The sequence below is a fragment of the Terrapene carolina genome, unplaced genomic scaffold (genome assembly GCF_002925995.2).
Source record: "Terrapene carolina triunguis isolate 2854851 unplaced genomic scaffold, T_m_triunguis-2.0 Scaffold192, whole genome shotgun sequence".
NCBI lineage: Eukaryota > Metazoa > Chordata > Testudines > Emydidae > Terrapene > Terrapene triunguis.
The window spans coordinates 2,968,025-2,986,724 of record NW_020664543.1 but is presented as its reverse complement, the minus strand read 5'-3'; the positions used below and the strand labels follow the sequence as shown (position 1 = coordinate 2,986,724).

The 18,700-nt window shown below is 44.3% G+C and overlaps 1 protein-coding gene across 1 annotated transcript in view; it reads left to right on the top strand.

The window, feature by feature from the left end:
* The window catches only part of NPLOC4 (NPL4 homolog, ubiquitin recognition factor), a 39,060-nt gene continuing 20,360 nt past the window's right edge, over nucleotides 1-18,700 (top strand). The window contains exons 1-10 of the mRNA XM_024212376.3: nucleotides 1-75; nucleotides 3,480-3,592; nucleotides 5,471-5,653; nucleotides 8,342-8,390; nucleotides 9,280-9,374; nucleotides 10,590-10,713; nucleotides 11,436-11,615; nucleotides 14,457-14,543; nucleotides 16,086-16,157; nucleotides 17,184-17,310. Coding sequence (XP_024068144.1) covers nucleotides 5,481-5,653; nucleotides 8,342-8,390; nucleotides 9,280-9,374; nucleotides 10,590-10,713; nucleotides 11,436-11,615; nucleotides 14,457-14,543; nucleotides 16,086-16,157; nucleotides 17,184-17,310 — 907 coding nt within the window. The 5' untranslated portion in view covers nucleotides 1-75; nucleotides 3,480-3,592; nucleotides 5,471-5,480. The remainder of the gene's footprint in view (nucleotides 76-3,479; nucleotides 3,593-5,470; nucleotides 5,654-8,341; nucleotides 8,391-9,279; nucleotides 9,375-10,589; nucleotides 10,714-11,435; nucleotides 11,616-14,456; nucleotides 14,544-16,085; nucleotides 16,158-17,183; nucleotides 17,311-18,700) is intronic.

Below are 18,700 nucleotides of genomic sequence, written 5' to 3'. Positions count from 1 at the left end.
CGTGTCCAGTCACCGGAGGGGGTGAAGCGCATCACGGCAGCAAAACGAGAAACAGTTGCAACGTTTCTAAAAAAGGTATCCTGGCTTTCAGCATTTCATCACTTATCTGCCGGCTTCCCTGCTCTCTTCTGAGCATAGTTAGAATAATGCTCTGCCTGCCCAGAATTTAGCCACTCTAGACGGCTGTGCTTTTGGGAACTACTTAGCTTACTGGGTGTATACACAGAGACTTTCTTGAATGAATGATATATGCTCAACCTAATCAGGATAGCCTGATGGTAGTTGTGTGGATCAGCATGCGTTAGTCAGAACAATCTCTCCACAGTTAAAGTGAAACTGGCTTTCTGTTATAAACTCAGTTTTGACACCCTCCTAATTTATTCAAACAAATTCAACCTCTCTGCATCAACTTTCTCAGGTGTCATTTTCTTTGTTGTTTTAAAATTCTGAGAAGGCAGTGACTGAGAAGGTGTTTAAGATATGGTTGCTTGAAAAATCAGTTATGCTCCACTGTTTGAAAACTGTTACTTTGGGTGATGAGACATGATTTGTTTTTTAAATGGGTTGGACTGTATATTGGTTGGTCTGTACATCTATACAGGAATTAATACAGGGAAATCCTATAACAGTTTATCAAAACTGCATTAAACTGACATGCATTCACGTTCCATTCCTCTTGTTGCTAACAATGTGTGCAGAGGGAGTTAATCTGATTCCTTTTCCACCTTGATACTTTCAGTCATGTCACCAACATCAACCCTGATTCAATGTCACTGAATGAATCAGAGACCTGAGGAGGAGGCTGAAAGGAAAGAACTACAATGTATACACACAACATTATGTTAAATACTATAAATAATGGGATTGTGGGGGAGCATTAAATGGGAAATATATAGAGAGTATTCAATATCTGCCACAAGTGATTGGCCTTTCTAAACATAATTTGAGTGGAAATTAACTGTTAGCTGTTTACTTTGCTCCTTGAGTACTGTTTCGTGTTTTCTGTTGTAGTGTTCTTTGAATGTCACAGGGGCTCTTCCAACGTAGTTTTGGAGGTTAAGGAAAGATATTGAGCAACTCTGAGATCCGTATGTAGTCTTTAAGGAACAGATTGCTGGGGGAACTAATTCCATAATTGGAAATGTGAGGAGCACATAGAATTAATTTTATATTGGGTGTCAGTTGGTCATCTTTTGTTGATACACAGACAGTTAGTGTCTCAAATTCATTGTTTAGAGGGAGCAAGAATCTCAGATATTTTGCATTTCTCCTACAATCTTTTTTCTCCTCTCCATCTCCTGGGACCTTGGGAGTAACATGGAATCTTTAAGCTCAGTGCTTTTCTGTTAGCAAGAGGAAAATCTTGTTTTATTGTGTTCTTAATCCTTCCCTTCAAACTGCCTGGATTTCACTTTACCTTGCTAGGGAGGATGAACTAAGCATTCTGAGATTTGTGCTGTGGGGAGATACTCTTGTTTTTCTTTCTGATACAGGATTTATTCTAAGAGAGACATTACAGGCTGTAACACATCAGTGACTAGGCTTCTTGAATCTTAATGGGTTTAGATTTTACTACTCAAATGCCAATATATAGTGAGTGTTACATCTAACTAGACAGTTGTAATTTAAACATCAGATTATAGCTTTTTCTGTTTGATTAAATGTAATCTTTTCTTGACACTTTAAGAAAAGCTTGTATAGACTGAAAATGAGGGACAGGCAGAATTCTGTTAAAGGAGTACCTGCTTATTGGAAGAACTTTCAAACATACCTTGCTCAAAACACAAATCTCCTTTTCACTGTATTTGTCATAACTTTCTTTGTAACATTTGCTAATTATTGAGGATATGGTTTATAAACCAGGGCTTTACTCCTTCCTGGCCTGTGATCTCCTGTTAGTTGATCCTACACAAATACTGTATTAATTTCAAAATGTTATGCCATAAGCACTTAATAGTCCTGGCACTCCATCTTTCAGAGCACATAACACCATATATCCCAGGCCAGGTTACTGAACTCGATGGACCAGTGGTCTGATCTAGTATGGGAATTCCTCTGCTTCATGCAGCAAGGGCAGAATCAGTAGGCCGTCTATCTTCAAGTTAGAACTTTAAACCTGGGAAAACCTGTAATTTTGTTTCATAGCTGTAGAATTTGCTTCCTCCATTATATACAAGGTCTCTGACCTGAAGAGCTGATGGTTCGCCTCAGACAAGTTAAAGGGACAATTTAGAAATTGCATTCCTCTGAATAACTTACCTTCTTTTGCTAAAATTCACACCTCAGTTCACTATAACTGAGAGGTTAGAGGAAACAAACTGTATTCTATTGTTTTCCATTTTACTTTGTGTGCTTGGCAGCATTTTGTGTATCACGCACCTGACTGTCCTGTGCGTAGTCCATCTGAAGAAGTGAGGTTTTTTACCCACGAAAGCTTATGCCCAAATAAATCTGTTAGTCTTTAAGGTGCCACCGGACTCCTTGTTGTTTGTGTGTAGTCCATTTCCTCTGTCTGTGGGTTTGACAAAAGCAACGGGGGAGAAATATTTTTTATATATAAAAAAAATGAAGCTACAGAAATTGGCATAGGGACTTAGGGGAGTGGGTACAGCACCTGAAGCTACTTCTAACTCCGCTTTTAAATTGACTAGCTCTTAAAAGATCAGATGTATAAATGGGCAGTGATGCTTTTTAACTGAAGTCAGCATTGCAAGATTAAGAGAAAGTAGGTTTTAATTGAGGCACTTAAAGGATGAAAGGGAAGCTGTCTGGTAGTCTGAAGGAAGAGGCTTTTTCAAGCGTAAAGTCCAGCATAAAGAAAGGCACATGGCCAACAGTGTAAAGAAATGAAAAAGGGAGCAGGAGAGAGTGAAGATTGTGTGGAAAATTGTGACTGAGAAATGAGAGCAGAGATGAATGTGAGGAAGGAAAGGGGTTTGGGGTCGGTTGGGGCGAAGGTGACTTGGTTGGTGCAGTATTCCGCAGAAGCTGGCATGGGAGAGTGGAGATTTGGATAATAGTGATTGACGCTTCCTCACCCCAAGTGAAGGTCACTTAGTTTTATAGCAAACACTCAATGTTACATATGAAAACAACAAGGAGTCCGATGGCACCTTAAAGACTAATAGATTTATTTGGGCATAAGCTTTCGTGGGTAAAAAACCCCACTTCTTCAGATGCATCTCCATCTGAGGCTACCCCTCTGATAAATGTTACACATATGTATTTTATTTACTTTCATTGTCGTCTTTATGACCAGTAGAGCTCCATGTTTCTGTCAGCTCTTGTTTTCTTGTAAATTCCTTGTTAGGCTTTGTGTTTTTTAGCTCCCTGACAATCTTCTCTACACGACCGGAGGATGGGTTCAGTTAAAATATCTGTAGCAGAGAATTCTGCTAGCCCTTTCCTAATTTCTCCCCCACAGTGAGGACACAGATGTGAAGTGTTTTGTATTGTCTCATTCATCTCTTATTTCCTAGGTCGCAAAAGAGTTTGGCTTCAGGAATAATGGCTTTTCTGTGTACGTCAATAGAAACAGGACTGGTGAGATCACAGCCTCACAGAACAAATCCCTTCACCTACTGAAAATCAAGTAAGTTCTTGACAGAGAATACCAGGGATGCAGAGAGAACGTTGTACAGTAGAATGTGCCTTACCCCTTTTGGCAAACCTGTCTAACTTCTCCCTTCTGTGCCTATGTGGTAAGGGACAAAACTGTGAGCTTCAGTATTCCCTGCAATTGTGCGTTGTCACGGAGTCGCCGGGTCAGTGCTCTGGAACTACTCCACATGAAGCCAGTCAGGACTCTGGGGGGAGCCTCCTCTCTCTGAGCAGACTGTCTCCAGGGCAAGAAGCCTACACAGTTTCGACCTTCCTGGGTCTGACCTCGGAGCATTCAGCATCCCCTTACACACCGTACTTCCCTCGGTGACTCTGCCCAGGCGGGGTCCTGGGGAAGCCAGAGGGCCCTGCACCCCAACTCTGCAGTCAGACGTGACTCTCAACCAGCCAGTAAACCAGAAGGTTCATTAGTCGACACGAACACAGCGTAGAACAGAGCTTGCTATTACAGAAATCAGTGACTTTCAGCCAAGTTCATCTTGGGGGGGGGGAAGGGAGCCCAGAGCCAGGGCTCTGGTCCTCCCCCTGACCCCTAAGCCAGCCGACACTGACTCGCTTCCAGCTGCCTGGCCCCTGCCCTGCCAAGAGTCACCTGGGTCGCATCCCCCTCCTGGGTCTCAGGTTACAAAAGGGCAGCTATAGCATCGGTGAAGGCGGCTGGAGCAGCCTCTGCAAAAGTCGCACCCTCTTATTCCCACCACCTAGACATTGGTGCAATACACAGGGAAACTGAGGCACACACAGCATTCATACAAAACAGTAAGACTCACATAGGCTTACATACAACATAACCAGGGAAAATCCCCACTTCGTCACATCCGTGTCAGGTCTGTCACTAGTGACAAGGCAGATTGGATTGGTTGCAGTATTGTGGAAATGTGGGCTACCAAAAGTTACTGTCTGTGGTAGCCCATGGTAGCCACCTAGCTTAGGGTTTTATAGTGCTGCCCACCACTGTAGTTAGCCTGTACCAGACTCCTCTTTTGCTCCTCTATGGTCAAGAGGGAATTGCATCATTTTTTCCTCCTCCCTATCTTCTGCACTCCTCCACCCACGCTGCATTGCTGCCGGAGTCCATTGAGAATGAGCCGGAGCTCCAGCCCTCCCTCGTCAGAGACTATTGGTAATGTTCTTTCAGCCGCCCATTACCTTTTCTAGTGTGGGTGTTGGTGCAAAAGGAAGGGCACCAAACAAAGCTAACTCATTTGTGTTCCTTAATAGTGCACAAAACGCCTTCGGAAGACACCTGACTCCAAGTGTAGGCAACCTAGTTAGCCCTTTGCCCTGCTGAAGCTGTTGTTTCTCTCCTTTTAACCCCTTCCACTCTGTTCTCTTTGGCTCTGTTCTTGGTGAAAGGTGCCTCTTTATTTTGCTGGTGCTAAGAGGCAGAGTTCAGCACCAGTGTTTGAGGGCATCTCGCAACTTCTTAATGCAAATGGGCAAAACAGCAAGCGCACTAGTTAGCTAATGAAGTGGCTTTGGAAGGTAGTTGTTAGTGTTGTGCTAGTTCATTTATACTACTCGTGTCTCCAGATTTCAGGTTCTGGTACCTGGGAAGCTGTGGTAGATGTGCATTAATGAAGGCACATTTTATAGTTATATGCCAGTAAGGAAGCTTAGAAATTTCACCAGGTAACTCAGACAGAAGCCGTAGGTTCCTCAGGGTGGATACAGTGAAAATCATGGTCAAACAAGTTATTGCTGAAAGAAAGGGAGGCGAAGGTAATGTACGTTGAACTGTACTCTAACCTACAGAGCGGACGCTTTCCTAACAGCTGTAGCCCCACTGTGTATGTAGGAGGTTAGGCACATTCCAAAGCAGTGCTTGTTTCTCTTTCTCCCCACATAGGCATGGTGATATGTTGTTCCTCTTCCCCTCGAGCCCTGCTGGCTCTTCCTCTGAGAACATGGACACCTCTATTTCCCAAGGGCTGTTGCGCCCCTTGGGGGTCCCTCCCGTGGTGGAAGATGAGATCGACCAGTACCTAATCAAACAGGATGGGAAGATTTACAGGAATCGAGACCAGCAACTGTAAATACTACTGTGCTTTCTAACTAGATTCTATAGTGTCGACCACATGTTTGGTGCTTAACAAAATTTAAAATAACGTTCAGTACGAAACTGATAACCAGTAAGTGTGTTAAATGACCGGCCTTCCTTCTAAACCATACACCGCTCATTGGCTCCCCCACCCCTTTTGATATACCCACAAGGGAAAATAGACTTTGCTGTTATCCTAGAAAGTTAAATCTGGGCTCTGGCAAGCCAAGGCTGCAAGCAGATTCCAAACTGTAGGGCCTTTGCCAAGAAGGACCTGCTAACAGCCACCTCCTGTTTAAACCAAGGTGACTCCAGCTGAAGTGCCTCTGATGATGTTCTCTGTTCCCAACCCCCTTACAGCTATACAGATTAAAATCAGCACCTTGAAATGTACTGGTAGTTAGTGCAGAGTGCGAAACAATTCTGAAATATGCTCCCAGTGTGACACCTGCCTAATAAGCAGCGGGCTGCATTCTGAAGTAGCTTCTGTTTCCATATGGTTTGTGTGTATTTCCTATAGTGTGTGTTACATTAATCCAGGCTTGAGGTGACAGGCGTGGATAAACTGTGGCATAGTCTGGATTCCACATGAAAGCCACAAATGGAAAAAATCCCTTTTAGCCAAGGCTGCTACCTAGGCATCCAGGAATAACAGAGGATCTCAGTTGCAAATAGTTCATGTACGCCTCTGGTCAGGTGCTCTGGTTGTTCCCCCAGCCCACTAATGTTCTCCCTCATGCTCAGATTAAGCCACCACAGCTATCCCTTGTTACAAGATACCTGTGTGCTGGGGTGGGGGGGGTTGTGCGGCCCCTCCAGAATGCATTCTTGGACTTGCTGGGAACCTTTGTCATCTCAGGTCCAGCAGTTTTTATAACGGCAAAACCACAGGCGTCAAAGGAGGGTGTGGAAGTGTTATTTACAGGCTAGCCCAGGGACTGGGAGTCAGGACTCCTGGGCACGATGCCTAGCTCTCTTCCGGATCATTGTAACAATTTCTTGTGCCCTCTGTTTACCCTCCTAGAAAGCGAGGATACCTGCTTAGCTTACGGGAAAGTTGAGACGTAGTGTTTATAAAGTGTGTTTAGATAATCCTAGCCCTGATAGATAGTGCTTATCAGTAGATCTCAAAGTGCTTTACAAAGCAGGTACCGTTATCCCCATTTTACAGATGGGGAAACTGAGGCACGTGGAGAGGACGTGACTTTCTCAATGTCACTCAGCAAGCCAGTGTCAGTAAAACCCAGGTCTCCTGACTCCCAGGCCAATGCTTTGTCTGGTAGACCATACTGCCTCCTGGTTTTGGCTGAGAGGATCTCTGGGTGAGCAATGTAGTATTTGTTCCCATAAAAATAAACATTAAGGTATTTTAATAATGCCTTAAATCTAAACACACCTTAACAAAATGTTTTTGGCCTGGCTGGTCACATAGCATTAATTGGGGAAAATATATGGCAATAATTGCCAACACTAATTACTATTTTCACTTACCCTCAGACTTGGGACTAGATCCCCCTTTGTGAAGTAACTTCTCAGAGGTGTTGAGCAAAGATTTAAAGACGAGCAGGACTTTTTTTAACCTGAATGCCCCACCCGGCCCTGTTATGTTGTCATCCCATGTGGTTTAATCTTTAGTGCTGCAGCAGAAGGGAAGATCAGAAAGGCGTAGCCTTTAAATGGAAAATATTGTCTAACCTTTTCGAGCGGATGATAAATGAGGGAAATGGCACATTAATCTTCAAACAAGAAAGGCAAAATTCTTCACTTCTTGGTTTAAAAACCCCCCAAACCAAAACCTGGGTTTAACGTGACCACATTTTTCAAGAGAAGAAAGGTATTCTTAGCAGGGAGTCGAAGCACAATGACAAATATTTATGATGATAAAAAATGTATGTCCAGGGTTGTGCCTGTATTTGTGGCTGCATATCAATCTAAACCTGATGGGAGGCTGGCATTCTGCTGAGTGCATTAGCAGCCCGTAGTGGTCCTTTAATGTGGGAGATAATGTTCATACAACCTTATTAAAAGCAGTGCTGCCCTGGCTCCCATCCATCTCCTCCTAGTGAGAGCCAACAGCCATGATCATCTGCTGGGGTTTGCTCTTAAGAACCAGTACTGACCAGTTCTTAATGCCCTGGCAGGGCTCCGGTGGTTTCTAAGGAGATCACCTCAAAAGGGGATTTTTTTCCTTGTCTTAACTTTGGCCCAGCAGGATTTTATCAGTTAGATAAGGGCATATTTCACTGTGTTCCAAGAGCATCCTGATAAAGGATGAGTGTGTTGGTCCTCATTTCTTTAAAGTAATGCAGCCACCACCCACCCACACCACAAAGCATTGCGTCTCTGACTTGAAACACTGCCCTGAATTGGAGTGCTACAAATTCAGGGATTATAATCTGACGCCTGTGCATAGAGGTGTTTAACTAGTGGAACTGTCTGCCAGTGGAACAGGTGTGTTAAGAATGTAGGTTAAATCCAAGATCTTGCTCCCAATGTATGTGAAATTATTTTTGATTCCCTCCTCTCCCCCATGGTCTATCTCATAATGTACCAGGAGATGCTCATGGCCCAAACGGTTATCCAAACATTCCAAATCTCTACACATTACAAAGATTGTAAAGTCTGGCATGGAGTGTCTTTCCCGTTTTAAATGTGACCTTTTGTTTTCTCTTCATACAGGTGTCGACATGGCCCTTTGGGTAAATGTGTGCATTGCGTACCACTAGAGGTAAGGAGTCAAACTAAACACTTTAACCATCTCTTATTTATGTTACTTTCTGAAGTTAAACTTCTTTCTCTAAACTCTCTGTACCTGCTTAAACACTTCTTGAAGCTTTGCCTGTGTAATGGTAGCACTTCTGAGAGGCAGACTTCTGATATGTTACCCAAGGCCTCCTGTTCACACCAACAATAGCTAAAGAAACAAAGTTGGTCCTTTGGCTATAATGCTGCCCTAGGATTTATCATGATTAAGGCATTTGTTTTTCTGCTGTAATGGATTTAACAGAAAATATTTTAAAAAGCCCCCAGGCAAACCTTTGTGTGTGAGATTTTGTCTTTTCTCTTCACTTTCACTCTGGATCTCTGTGCCTCTCCTTACGTTCATTTCACTCTCCTGTCCCCTCCCGCAGAGGGATCTCAATGCGTCTCCTCAGATTTCCACCGCACCCTATTTAGATTGAAAACAACCATAATAACAGATACTCTCAACTGTTTCCCTGGTGCGTGCAGAAATGGTTCCCCCCCAAAAGCCTACTCAAATGAGTGTGGTCTCCTCCACCCCATGAGTTCAAACCACCTCATAAAGAACATTTAGATCAGCTGGTCTTTTTATTTGTCATTATTTAAAAAGTCTTGTGCCTTTGAGGCTAGCTGTGATTTGTGGAGAAAATCTTGTGTTTTGAGCAAGTATGAAGCAATATGAAAAATACTGTGAAGTCCCACTGTACCTGTCACATGAGACCATAACTGCCATGAAAAAAAGCCCAGAGTTTCTTGATTGTTTCCATGCCGGGAGCCAGTGGAAAGTTGAATCTAGAACACCCATTTGTTCAGTGATCAATGTATTATCAGACAGGTGTCTGACCTGGCTCTCCTTTGTGTGGTGTTTTTGGCAGCCTTTTGATGAAGATTATTTAAACCATCTGGAACCTCCTGTGAAGCATATGTCATTCCATGCCTACATCAGGAAGCTGACCGGAGGAGCAGACAAGTAAGAAACTCAATGCAATTAAGGGAACCTTGTAGCTACAACAAAGTACACAAACCTTGCATGAATGTTGTTGGTAATAGCTATTATATGGTAACCCTGGGAATATGAATCCTAAGAAGTAGCTTCACTTTAAACTGTGGCAAGGTAATTGCTTACAAGCAGCATTGCTGAAGTTGGGAGAAAGATCAGGTAGAAGGAAGAAAGGGCACAGTATGATCAAGAAGCCAGGAGTCGACCTCAAGGTGGGCTGGACAGTGCTTTGGTGAATCAGGAGAGCTTTTAGCCACAATCCACTTCTGCTTTTCAGTTCAGTACTAAGATTTGTAGAAAATCAAAGCTTGGATTCCCTTGGGGCCTAGTTCCCCTCTGCCAGGGACTCCCTGTGTGACTTTGGGAAGACTCTCTGCATCAGTTCTCTGTCTGCAAAATGCGGGTGACAGCACTTCCTTCCCTCACGGGGTTGTGAGGATAAACTCATTACTAGTTTAGATACTTTAGATAATGCCGTTATGAGGCCCAGGTAAGTACCTTAGGCGGAGGAGGTGCTGAACACGCTATGTATTTCTCTCACTCAGATAGCCAGTGGATGTCAGATGCAAACCTATGGCTCCAAAGCAAGGCCACAAACTGACGCGATCAGCAGCATTCTGTGAAGGACAATGTCCCTTTCCCTGGAGCTAAGGGTTGAGAACCCATCAGTATTATAGCATGCCTTTCCTTTAAAGAGGAAACAAGTGGAACCTTCCCCTCATTCGCTGGGGAGGTTGTCTTGCTGAAGTGAAACTCAAGCATGGATTCTCATTTTAAGAGAACTCCAGCTTGCAATACATTTTATGCACAAAAAAGGAAACTAATTTTGGTCGTGCAGTGTAACACATTCCTTGCCATGTGCAATATAAACTGTTTGAACTACAGCCAAATGACTTTTATCTGCATTTCTGACACTTTTGCTGGCGCCATCAGCTTACTGGAAAGTTGTCCAGTAGTTAGAGCAGAAGGACCAGGACTCCTGGCTTCCATTGCTAGCTCTGCTACTGAATTTACTGTGTGACTGTGGACAAGTTGCAGCATCCTATAGAGGTGCAAAGTATCGGCGCACACTGTCTGTTCTGTGCCTGGTTACATACATGGTGCTTGACTTGCTAGATTCTTTCTAGGAGGCAAAAGGTATCCTAATATGCTAAAGAAAACCCACCTTTCTTCCAATTTATTCAGGGGGAAGTTCGTTGCACTGGAAAACATCAGCTGCAAGATTAAATCTGGATGTGAGGGGCATCCTCCCTGGCCAGAAGGCATTTGCACCAAGTGTCAGCCGAGTGCTATCACACTCAACAGACAGGTGAGTTTTGGCATTGGCTGTGCTGAGGTCTCTTTGTTCTTCTACGCAGAGAAGCCGTTATTTACCTTTTTTATTTCTGAACTAGAGAAAATGTCCAAGAGAGCAGCCATCTTGGAGTCTGGGATCCTTTGCATATTGGCAGTTGCTAGGGAAATGGCTGGTTAATGTCTTTAGCCGCTGCAGAGAGCGACTCTGAAATGTGCTGGGTTCAGTAATTTCCCCATAGTGCAGAGGACATTTGCACTGACCGGAGCTGGGACAGTGCTTCTCAACTCTCCGTCCACATGGGACCCGAAAAACCACCTGCAACTTCTTGCTGCAACCCATCGAAATTCCACAACGCTTTGCAGTCAGAAAAGATTGTGGGAGTTTGGTCCTAGCAAGAAGCCAGAACTGATTTTGGGTGCTGGGTATTCTGGGTGCTTTCCCCTCATCCTGCCTGCGCTGCGTTCTGCTCTGGTGCGGGGAGATGTGTGGTGCTGCAGCAGGAGCTTGGAGCAGGGAGGGATAGAGCAGTCATGGGAAGGACGAGGCAGGGAGCAAGCTAGCTTCCCCTCCCCTCCCCTTGCTCCAGCAGGATTCTGACTTTTTCCTTCATTGTTGGGTGACACCCCAGGCAGCTCTGGAGAGACGTGACTGGACTGGAAGTAGGCAAACTAATTGATTACATTGGTCTGGAATCCGGGCGTTGGCCTAAAGCACTCTTGCATTCTATCTAACAGAAATACAGGCACGTTGACAACATAATGTTTGAGAACCACACGCTTGCAGATCGCTTCCTCGACTTCTGGAGAAAGACAGGGAACCAGCATTTTGGGTACTTGTATGGACGATATACAGAGCACAAGGACATCCCCCTGGGTATCAGGGCTGAGGTAGCTGCCATCTATGAACCTCCACAGGTAAAAATAACTCAGCATAAGAATGTCGTAGCTTTATTTCTTAAAGATGGCGATCAGGGAACGTGGAACCCACTTTGTTCAGGAAATCACCTGATGTTTCCTGCAGTAGATCCTACAGGGAAACTGTCAAGATAAAAATCATATATTGTGAATAAATGTCTGTATTAATAGTGCCGTCTTAGATTGTTACCACTGAAATTACCATTCATATTTGCTTTTCGTTGTTCGTGTTATATGATTTTAGTTGCCCGAGCACAGGGAAATGCAAAAGGAAACACAGTGCAAGTGACTTCCTTAGAATGGGTTTCGCTGTCAGGTTCTCTGTGGAATTGTTTGGGTTGCAAAGGCTTCAGGGGAAATGTTTGTTTCAAAACATGCTCATGGAAATAGTTCTGTTGCCCTTAAACGTTGTAAAAACGTCTACAAAACCAACATTCTTGGTCAACATTGCATTGTTTCTCTTTATTAGATAAGAATCAGCCATGCAGAAATCTACTGTTGCTATGCGGGGGTGGCCAGATCTGTTTGGAGCAGAATATTTCAAGTTTTAACTTTACACTGTCTCGGTAACCAGCATTTTAGAAAAGTGTAAATTAACATTTGATTTTACCTGACGCTGTGTCTCTTTCTGCTGTTCTTGTTTCAAACTCTGTGAAGCTTGACGATGAGCTGGCCAACACCTTATTGCAGACTGGTCCGGTGCACTAGCTTGACCACCAGTTTCATATTTTAACTTCTGCTGTGGCATTTTGGGTTGTCTTTTGTTTGTGTATAGGGCCATAAATACACAGTGAACTTGAAAATAAAGATTTAAGATTTGTTGCTTGTAAAAGTCACTAGGTGGCGCTGGTCACTGCCTGAGAACCCTTCTGGCCTTATCTTTGAAGTGTTGGACCACAGCCTGTTTTAGGAATAGTTCCAGCAAAACCAAATACATAAAATAGATTTTAATAACTGAATCAGACATTAAAAAGCTGAAGCTGTGTACGTTTAATGATGTCATTGACAATGTCTAGCACTATAGAAAGACAAGGTGGGGGAGGTAATATCTTTTATTGGACTAACTTCTGTGGTCTTCTCCAGGTCTGTGTAGCTCAAATGCTTGTCTCTCACCAACAGAAGCTGGTCCAATAAAAGATATTCCCTCCCCCATCTTGTCTCTCCCGTGTCCTGGGACCAACACACCTACAACAACACTGTATAATAGTGTAGAGTAAGAATAGTACCTCAGGATCGCAGTGTGCAAGGGCATTCAGAAATCTTAGGCTGTGATTTTTTGTAAGTGCCTGACTTCCTACTGATCTAGAATGGAACTAAGCAGCCAGATCTTAGGCTTTGTCTACACTACCACTTTTGTCGGTAAAACTTTTGTCGGTCAAGGTTGTGAAAAAACACACCCCGGACCGACATAGGTTTCACTGGCAAAAACATAGCTACTGCTGCTCATTGGGGGGGGTGTAATTATGCTGTCAGGAGAGCTCTCTCCTGCCGGCAAAGAGCGGCTCCACAGGAGACCTTACAGTGGTGCAGCTGTGCCTCTGTAAGGTCCGTAGTGTAGACAGAGCCTTAGTCTCTTTAGCAGTATTAAGACTAGCAAAGGATATTGGAGGTGCTCACTGAAGGGCTGCATTATACACAAGGCTTCATCTGCAAGTAAGGGTACAAAAAGTGAAGCTGGAGTAGTGTTTAACTTCTCTTTTTAAGGACTAAAAAGCCCCGTAGGGTTATCATGAAAAGCAGCAGGTGTCTTATTTCTGTCAAGCCACAACTGCCTTCACGTCATGTTTAAAGATCTCCCTGAAATCCACACAATCTAGGAAGCTGAGTGTTAAAGCTTTGGCATCCTTCATCAGTTTCAGTGTGTTTCAATATTGCAACATAGAAAGAGAGAGAAAGCTGCCATTCCCAAGGATGGATTTTAGATCAAGTTTGACTCTTCACGTCCCCTCTATAGTGAATTCAAATTGTATGTGTTTAGTGTGTGCTAGGCATAGTATGTATATGTACACACTATGGAGGGAGGCATGGAGCATGAATTTCATGAATCCTGATTTGTCATTGGATTCACTGGGAGTAAAGTCACAGTCAGTACTGAAAGTATCATTCAGCTCTTTGAGAAGTGATTACTGCATGCGTATGTGAATAGCCTTTCAAGCCTTTAACAACTCTGCTGGTTTTATTAAATGCCAGCACAGCCAGTCATTATAAGCCCTTTATATGTTTTAGAGACACACACAAGCATTGGAAGCCAGTACAGCTTGTAGTGTCTTTTCCAGCACCACGATGGTGTGAAGGTAAAAGCAAGGCAGCTTCCTCCACTGTTCTGGAGAGAGAAAACTCTGCTCTTCTGTCTGGCAGAGCATCTCAGCCCTCCTCCTCCCCAACCCAAAACCCAACAACAAAAACTCCTGCCTTTGAAAGCACACCCACATGGCTGAGTCTTGATTTCCAGAGCTGGGAGGAAAGCCTGAGCGTGCTCTGGGATTCACCAAGTTCCTTCCTATGTGCTACTCTAATGTTCGAACAAACAACATGAGCTCAGACCTGCCAAGTCGAACAGGAAGTGCTCCGAGACCATAGTGATGGGCTCGCTGTGTAATTGTCTAGATAGAGCCCCTTTGTTCGTGCTTTGCAGACTAAGCCTCGGGACTCCTGTGAGGTGGGTATAAACTGGCTTTCCCAGGGTCCTCACAAGTCAGTGGTAGAACTGGGAATGGAACGCAGCGGCTGAGTTCCCAGCCCCCTGCCTCACCCACTAGACAGCCTCTCTTGAAATGGTCAGAATGATAGGAACTGGTTTGAATGTTTGATTGATGAGCCAGTTCTGTTGTTTGCTTACAGATTGGTACACAGAACAGCCTGGAGCTCCTAGAAGATCCGAAAGCCGAGGTGGTGGATGAGATTGCTGCAAAACTTGGCCTGAGAAAGGTAGTAAAATGTTGTTGGCTAACGTGTGTCTGGGAGAAGGGGTTCTTGGGTCTCTCTGTGTAGCAGTCACTCCTTCTCGCACCTGGCTTGACGGGGTAAAATGAAGGCTGGGCACATTTTGAAATCTAGCTTATGTTTACTGGGGCCAATAGCTCTTACACTTGTAGGTGTTAAAGTAAAATAAGAATTTTTCTCTGTGCATAAATATTGAGCAGTACAGCAGGGCTGTTCTGCTCAAACTCAACAGTCGTCTGTCTTGAACGACATCAAAGGGATTCGAAGTTTCGCCTTGCTTTCCCCTCAGATAAACACATTCCGCAGCATCTCTGGCAGGTGCTAATTTGGCACAGTTGTGGTTTGAGTTTTCTTGTGGATTTTCTTCTTTCTTTGAGATGTTCTGTGGAGTTTTTTTTGTGTTTTTTTTTTTTTTTTTGGTCAGGATTCCAGCTGTCAAAACCACAGTGCCTATCTCTCAGTATTCATTTGGGGCTATATGTGGCAAGAATTATCTTGTGTACAATTTAGATGTGGAGTTCAGCTTGTAGGCCTTTATTTCTCTTGTATCTGCAACCTGTCAGTGATTTAATCAAGACACATGGATTTCAGTGTCCTCTATATGCAGATGACTTTCAGATCTATACTTAATTTTCCAGGCTGTCTGAGGGTATCACTCACAATGCCATGCTACCACTAAGTATTGAATGTTCTGAGATTTTCTGATGTTGAATATTTTCAAGCTGGAGGTCTTGCTCAGAGGCAGGCATACTCGCACGTCTGTGGTGAGCTCTCTTGCTCTCTCAAGGTAAAATCTGTGTCTTACTGCCAGTGTCTGAAGCAAGGAATCTGTGGATGTTATTTGACTCCATTTTTTTCTTCGGTCCTCACATTGGTTCTGTTAAAATCAGCAAGGTTAAAAATGCATAGTTACTGTTGGCTGCAGATCTGTAGTGCATGCTTCGTCTGTCTCATGGCCTCCCTGCGAGTGGGTAACAGCATTTCTTAGTTGAACGGCTTGATATTGTAGAAGTGAGTTGCAAGGGAGGATTTGAATAAAGAGGGTATCTGTAGTATATGTGCAGTGAAAAGGCATGAATAAATTGCTGCTCTGAGCAGAGCAGGCTGGGATTGGGGATACATTAGAATTGAGTGGGAAATGTTAGCTTTATGTTAACGAGTGACTGCTAGTGTCAGAAAACGAGATCACTGGTGTGGCTGATGTTGCTTCACTCTGAATATTGCACAGCAAATGGCTCTTTGCTGTGGGGGAGGTGAAGGAAGCCCTGCAGCCTCCAGGTTTTTCCATGAAAAAATTCCCCAGCAAGACATAAAGAACTGCAAGTCCCCTCGGCTGGCTAGCTGACATTGCAGATGTGTAAGTTGTGTTCGGATGAGCATGACGCAGCTGGGAGAGTAATTTCAGTCGGGTGCCGCACAGCAGGCCCTCGCAGGGAGGTCCAAGGAACCTCTCGGTCGAGTGAAAGAGATTGCCCTTTTAAAAAAAAGGGGGGGGTGTTTTGTTTTTTGTTTTGTTTCAATTCAAAGGTTGGCTGGATATTTACGGATCTGGTCTCTGAAGATACACGGAAGGGGACTGTTCGGTACAGCAGAAACAAGGTGAGGAGCAAGAGCATCAGTAATTACTTTCTGTATTTATTGTTGTTTATGGAGCATTATAAATGCACGCTCTGCCCAGCAGAATCCTGCCCTGAGGAGCTGAAATAGAAGACACAAGTTGAGCCAATGCAGTATAGAATGGGGTGTGTCTGTTGTAATTACAATGTTTCAGGGTACACCTGGGTCTTCAGAGGCATTTGAAGGAGTAGGAGTGTGATCAGTGAACGCTGACTGAGAGCCTGCCACAGGCATAGGAAGCAGCACAAAGTCTCCTTCCCCCACTCCTGAGACAGAACGATTGATTAAGAGGCACTTTGGCAGAGTGTAGGGAGCAGGCGCAGGTTCACGTAAGGGGTGAGAGTTTGGTGAGCAAATCAGCATTGCCTCCTCTGGAGACTGCATTGCTGCCTGAACCTCAGAGTGCTTATAGTGCAGTGGCTCTCAAACTTTTTTTTACTTGTGACCCCCTTCACATAGCAAGCCTCTGAGTGCGACCCCCCCTTATAAATTAAAAACACTTCTTTATATATTGAACACCATTATAAATGCTGGAGGCAAAGCGGGGTTTGGGGTGGAGGTTGACAGCTCGCGACTCCCCCATGTAATAACCTCGCGACCCCCTGAGGGGTCCCAACCCCCAGTTTGAGAACCCCTGTTATAGTGTAATATCTGAATGGTGCTTTTTATCTTCAAACTTCAACCTTCCTATGTCCCTGTGATGTAGATCAATATTATCCCTGTCTCCCAGATGGAGAAACTGAGGCACTGGGAGGTGAAATGATTTACCCAGGACCACACCATCCTGGACAGAACCAGGATTAGGACTCTGGCCTCCCTGACTGCTAGTCCCCTGTATTCAGTCCTTTACGCCCTCTGTTTGTGGTATTCCATTCACAGCTTTCACAAATGCTTTACTCAGAAGCATATTTTTAACGAGGCATCTTCAGTTGCAGCCCAGTGAAATGGAGGTGGGGCACATCTCATAGCTCCATCATCTTGCCGTGTTTTGTTTTTATTTTTTCCTAGGATACATATTTTTTAAGTGCAGAAGAGTGCATCACTGCTGGAAACTTTCAGAACCGGCATCCCAACATATGTCGCCTGTCTCCAGATGGTCACTTTGGATCCAAATTTGTCACTGTTATGGCTACAGGTATAAACTGGCACAGAGTTGCCCTTAAACCCTCGTTTCTCCTGGGATTCTCTCTTGTGGTCACCCCAAAGGAACATGCACTTCTTCCCAATCAAGCTACAGACTGTCCTGACCACCTGAAATCTTTCAAACTGTCTCCCCTCAGTCCTAGGAACAAGTTTTAGGTCATTCTCAAACCCATCAAGTAAAATAGATTTCCCTTACTCCATGTTCTAACTGTTCTTTTTCCAACTGTTTCCCTAGGCCCCTTCAATGCAGTTAGGACCAATGGAGTGTCCACACACACACACTCTTACTTCACCTCCATAGAATTTTCAACCAGGAGTGAAAAAAATTAGCATGAACAACAAATACCGTATGGCCAAAGGGTGACTGCCTGTTTGTTTTTTAAATGTTCCACCTGCTCTTGAGACTCCACAAAAAGCAGCTGCCCGAGCCCCTGGCATAACATGCTTTATGGGGCGGGGACTTGTGGAACTCGAGACCCGATTCACAAAACCGATTTCAACCAGGTGAATGCAATTGTGCTCTGGGAGGCACTTCTCTCTCAAGTGCCCCATCTCTTTTTTAGTTACTTCTAGCTAACAGAATTCTAATACCTAGTGCTTGCATCACATGTCACATCTTCAGAGCACTCTGCGCTCAGTAACAGCGGCCTCTCTCCAGGGAGGTACGGAATGAGTATTGGCCACATTAAGAACTGAGACCCAGAGATGGTGACTGGCCATGGGCTGCCGAGCCAGGACTTGAACTCCGGAGTTCTTTACTCCCTGGCCAGTACTCCGTCCATTAGACCACGCTAATTAATCTCTTCTAAGTTTAGCTCCGTAGGAAGAGTGGAAGAGGCCAGGGTACCAGTTAGAGCACTGCTGTGCATGAGAAGTGGCTTTGATTCCCATGCTCTTGCTACCCAGCAGTGGCGATGTATTCTAGACAATTGGAGGAACACCATTCTCTAGCTCCCAAGGGTATTATGTACAGGCCCTGTAAGCTGAAATGATGGAGGCTGCAGTACCGGTACACAAGAATTTTGGGGTCTTGGAAGTTACTTGTGATGGTTCCCTGTAGAGCCAGGGACCTTTAATTCCCTCGCGTAGCCGTCAGTGAGAAACAGATACTAGGAAAACTCTTCAAAGTGAAATTCAGAATCTTCCTAAGTGTGTGAAATGTTTTTGTCAACTAAATAAAATGTCTAAAGTAAAGCGTCTTGCAGGCGTCTGTCGCATGAGAATTTTTCAGAGACCCTCTGAAGAGTACAGTAGAATACTCTGATACACATGGCCAGTTCATGGAGGCATTGGCATGTGGTGGGGAAATTACAGCATTAAAAGTTCAATCTGCCATTCAGCTCCAAGATGACACAGATGTATTCGTTTAAGGTTTCCCTGAA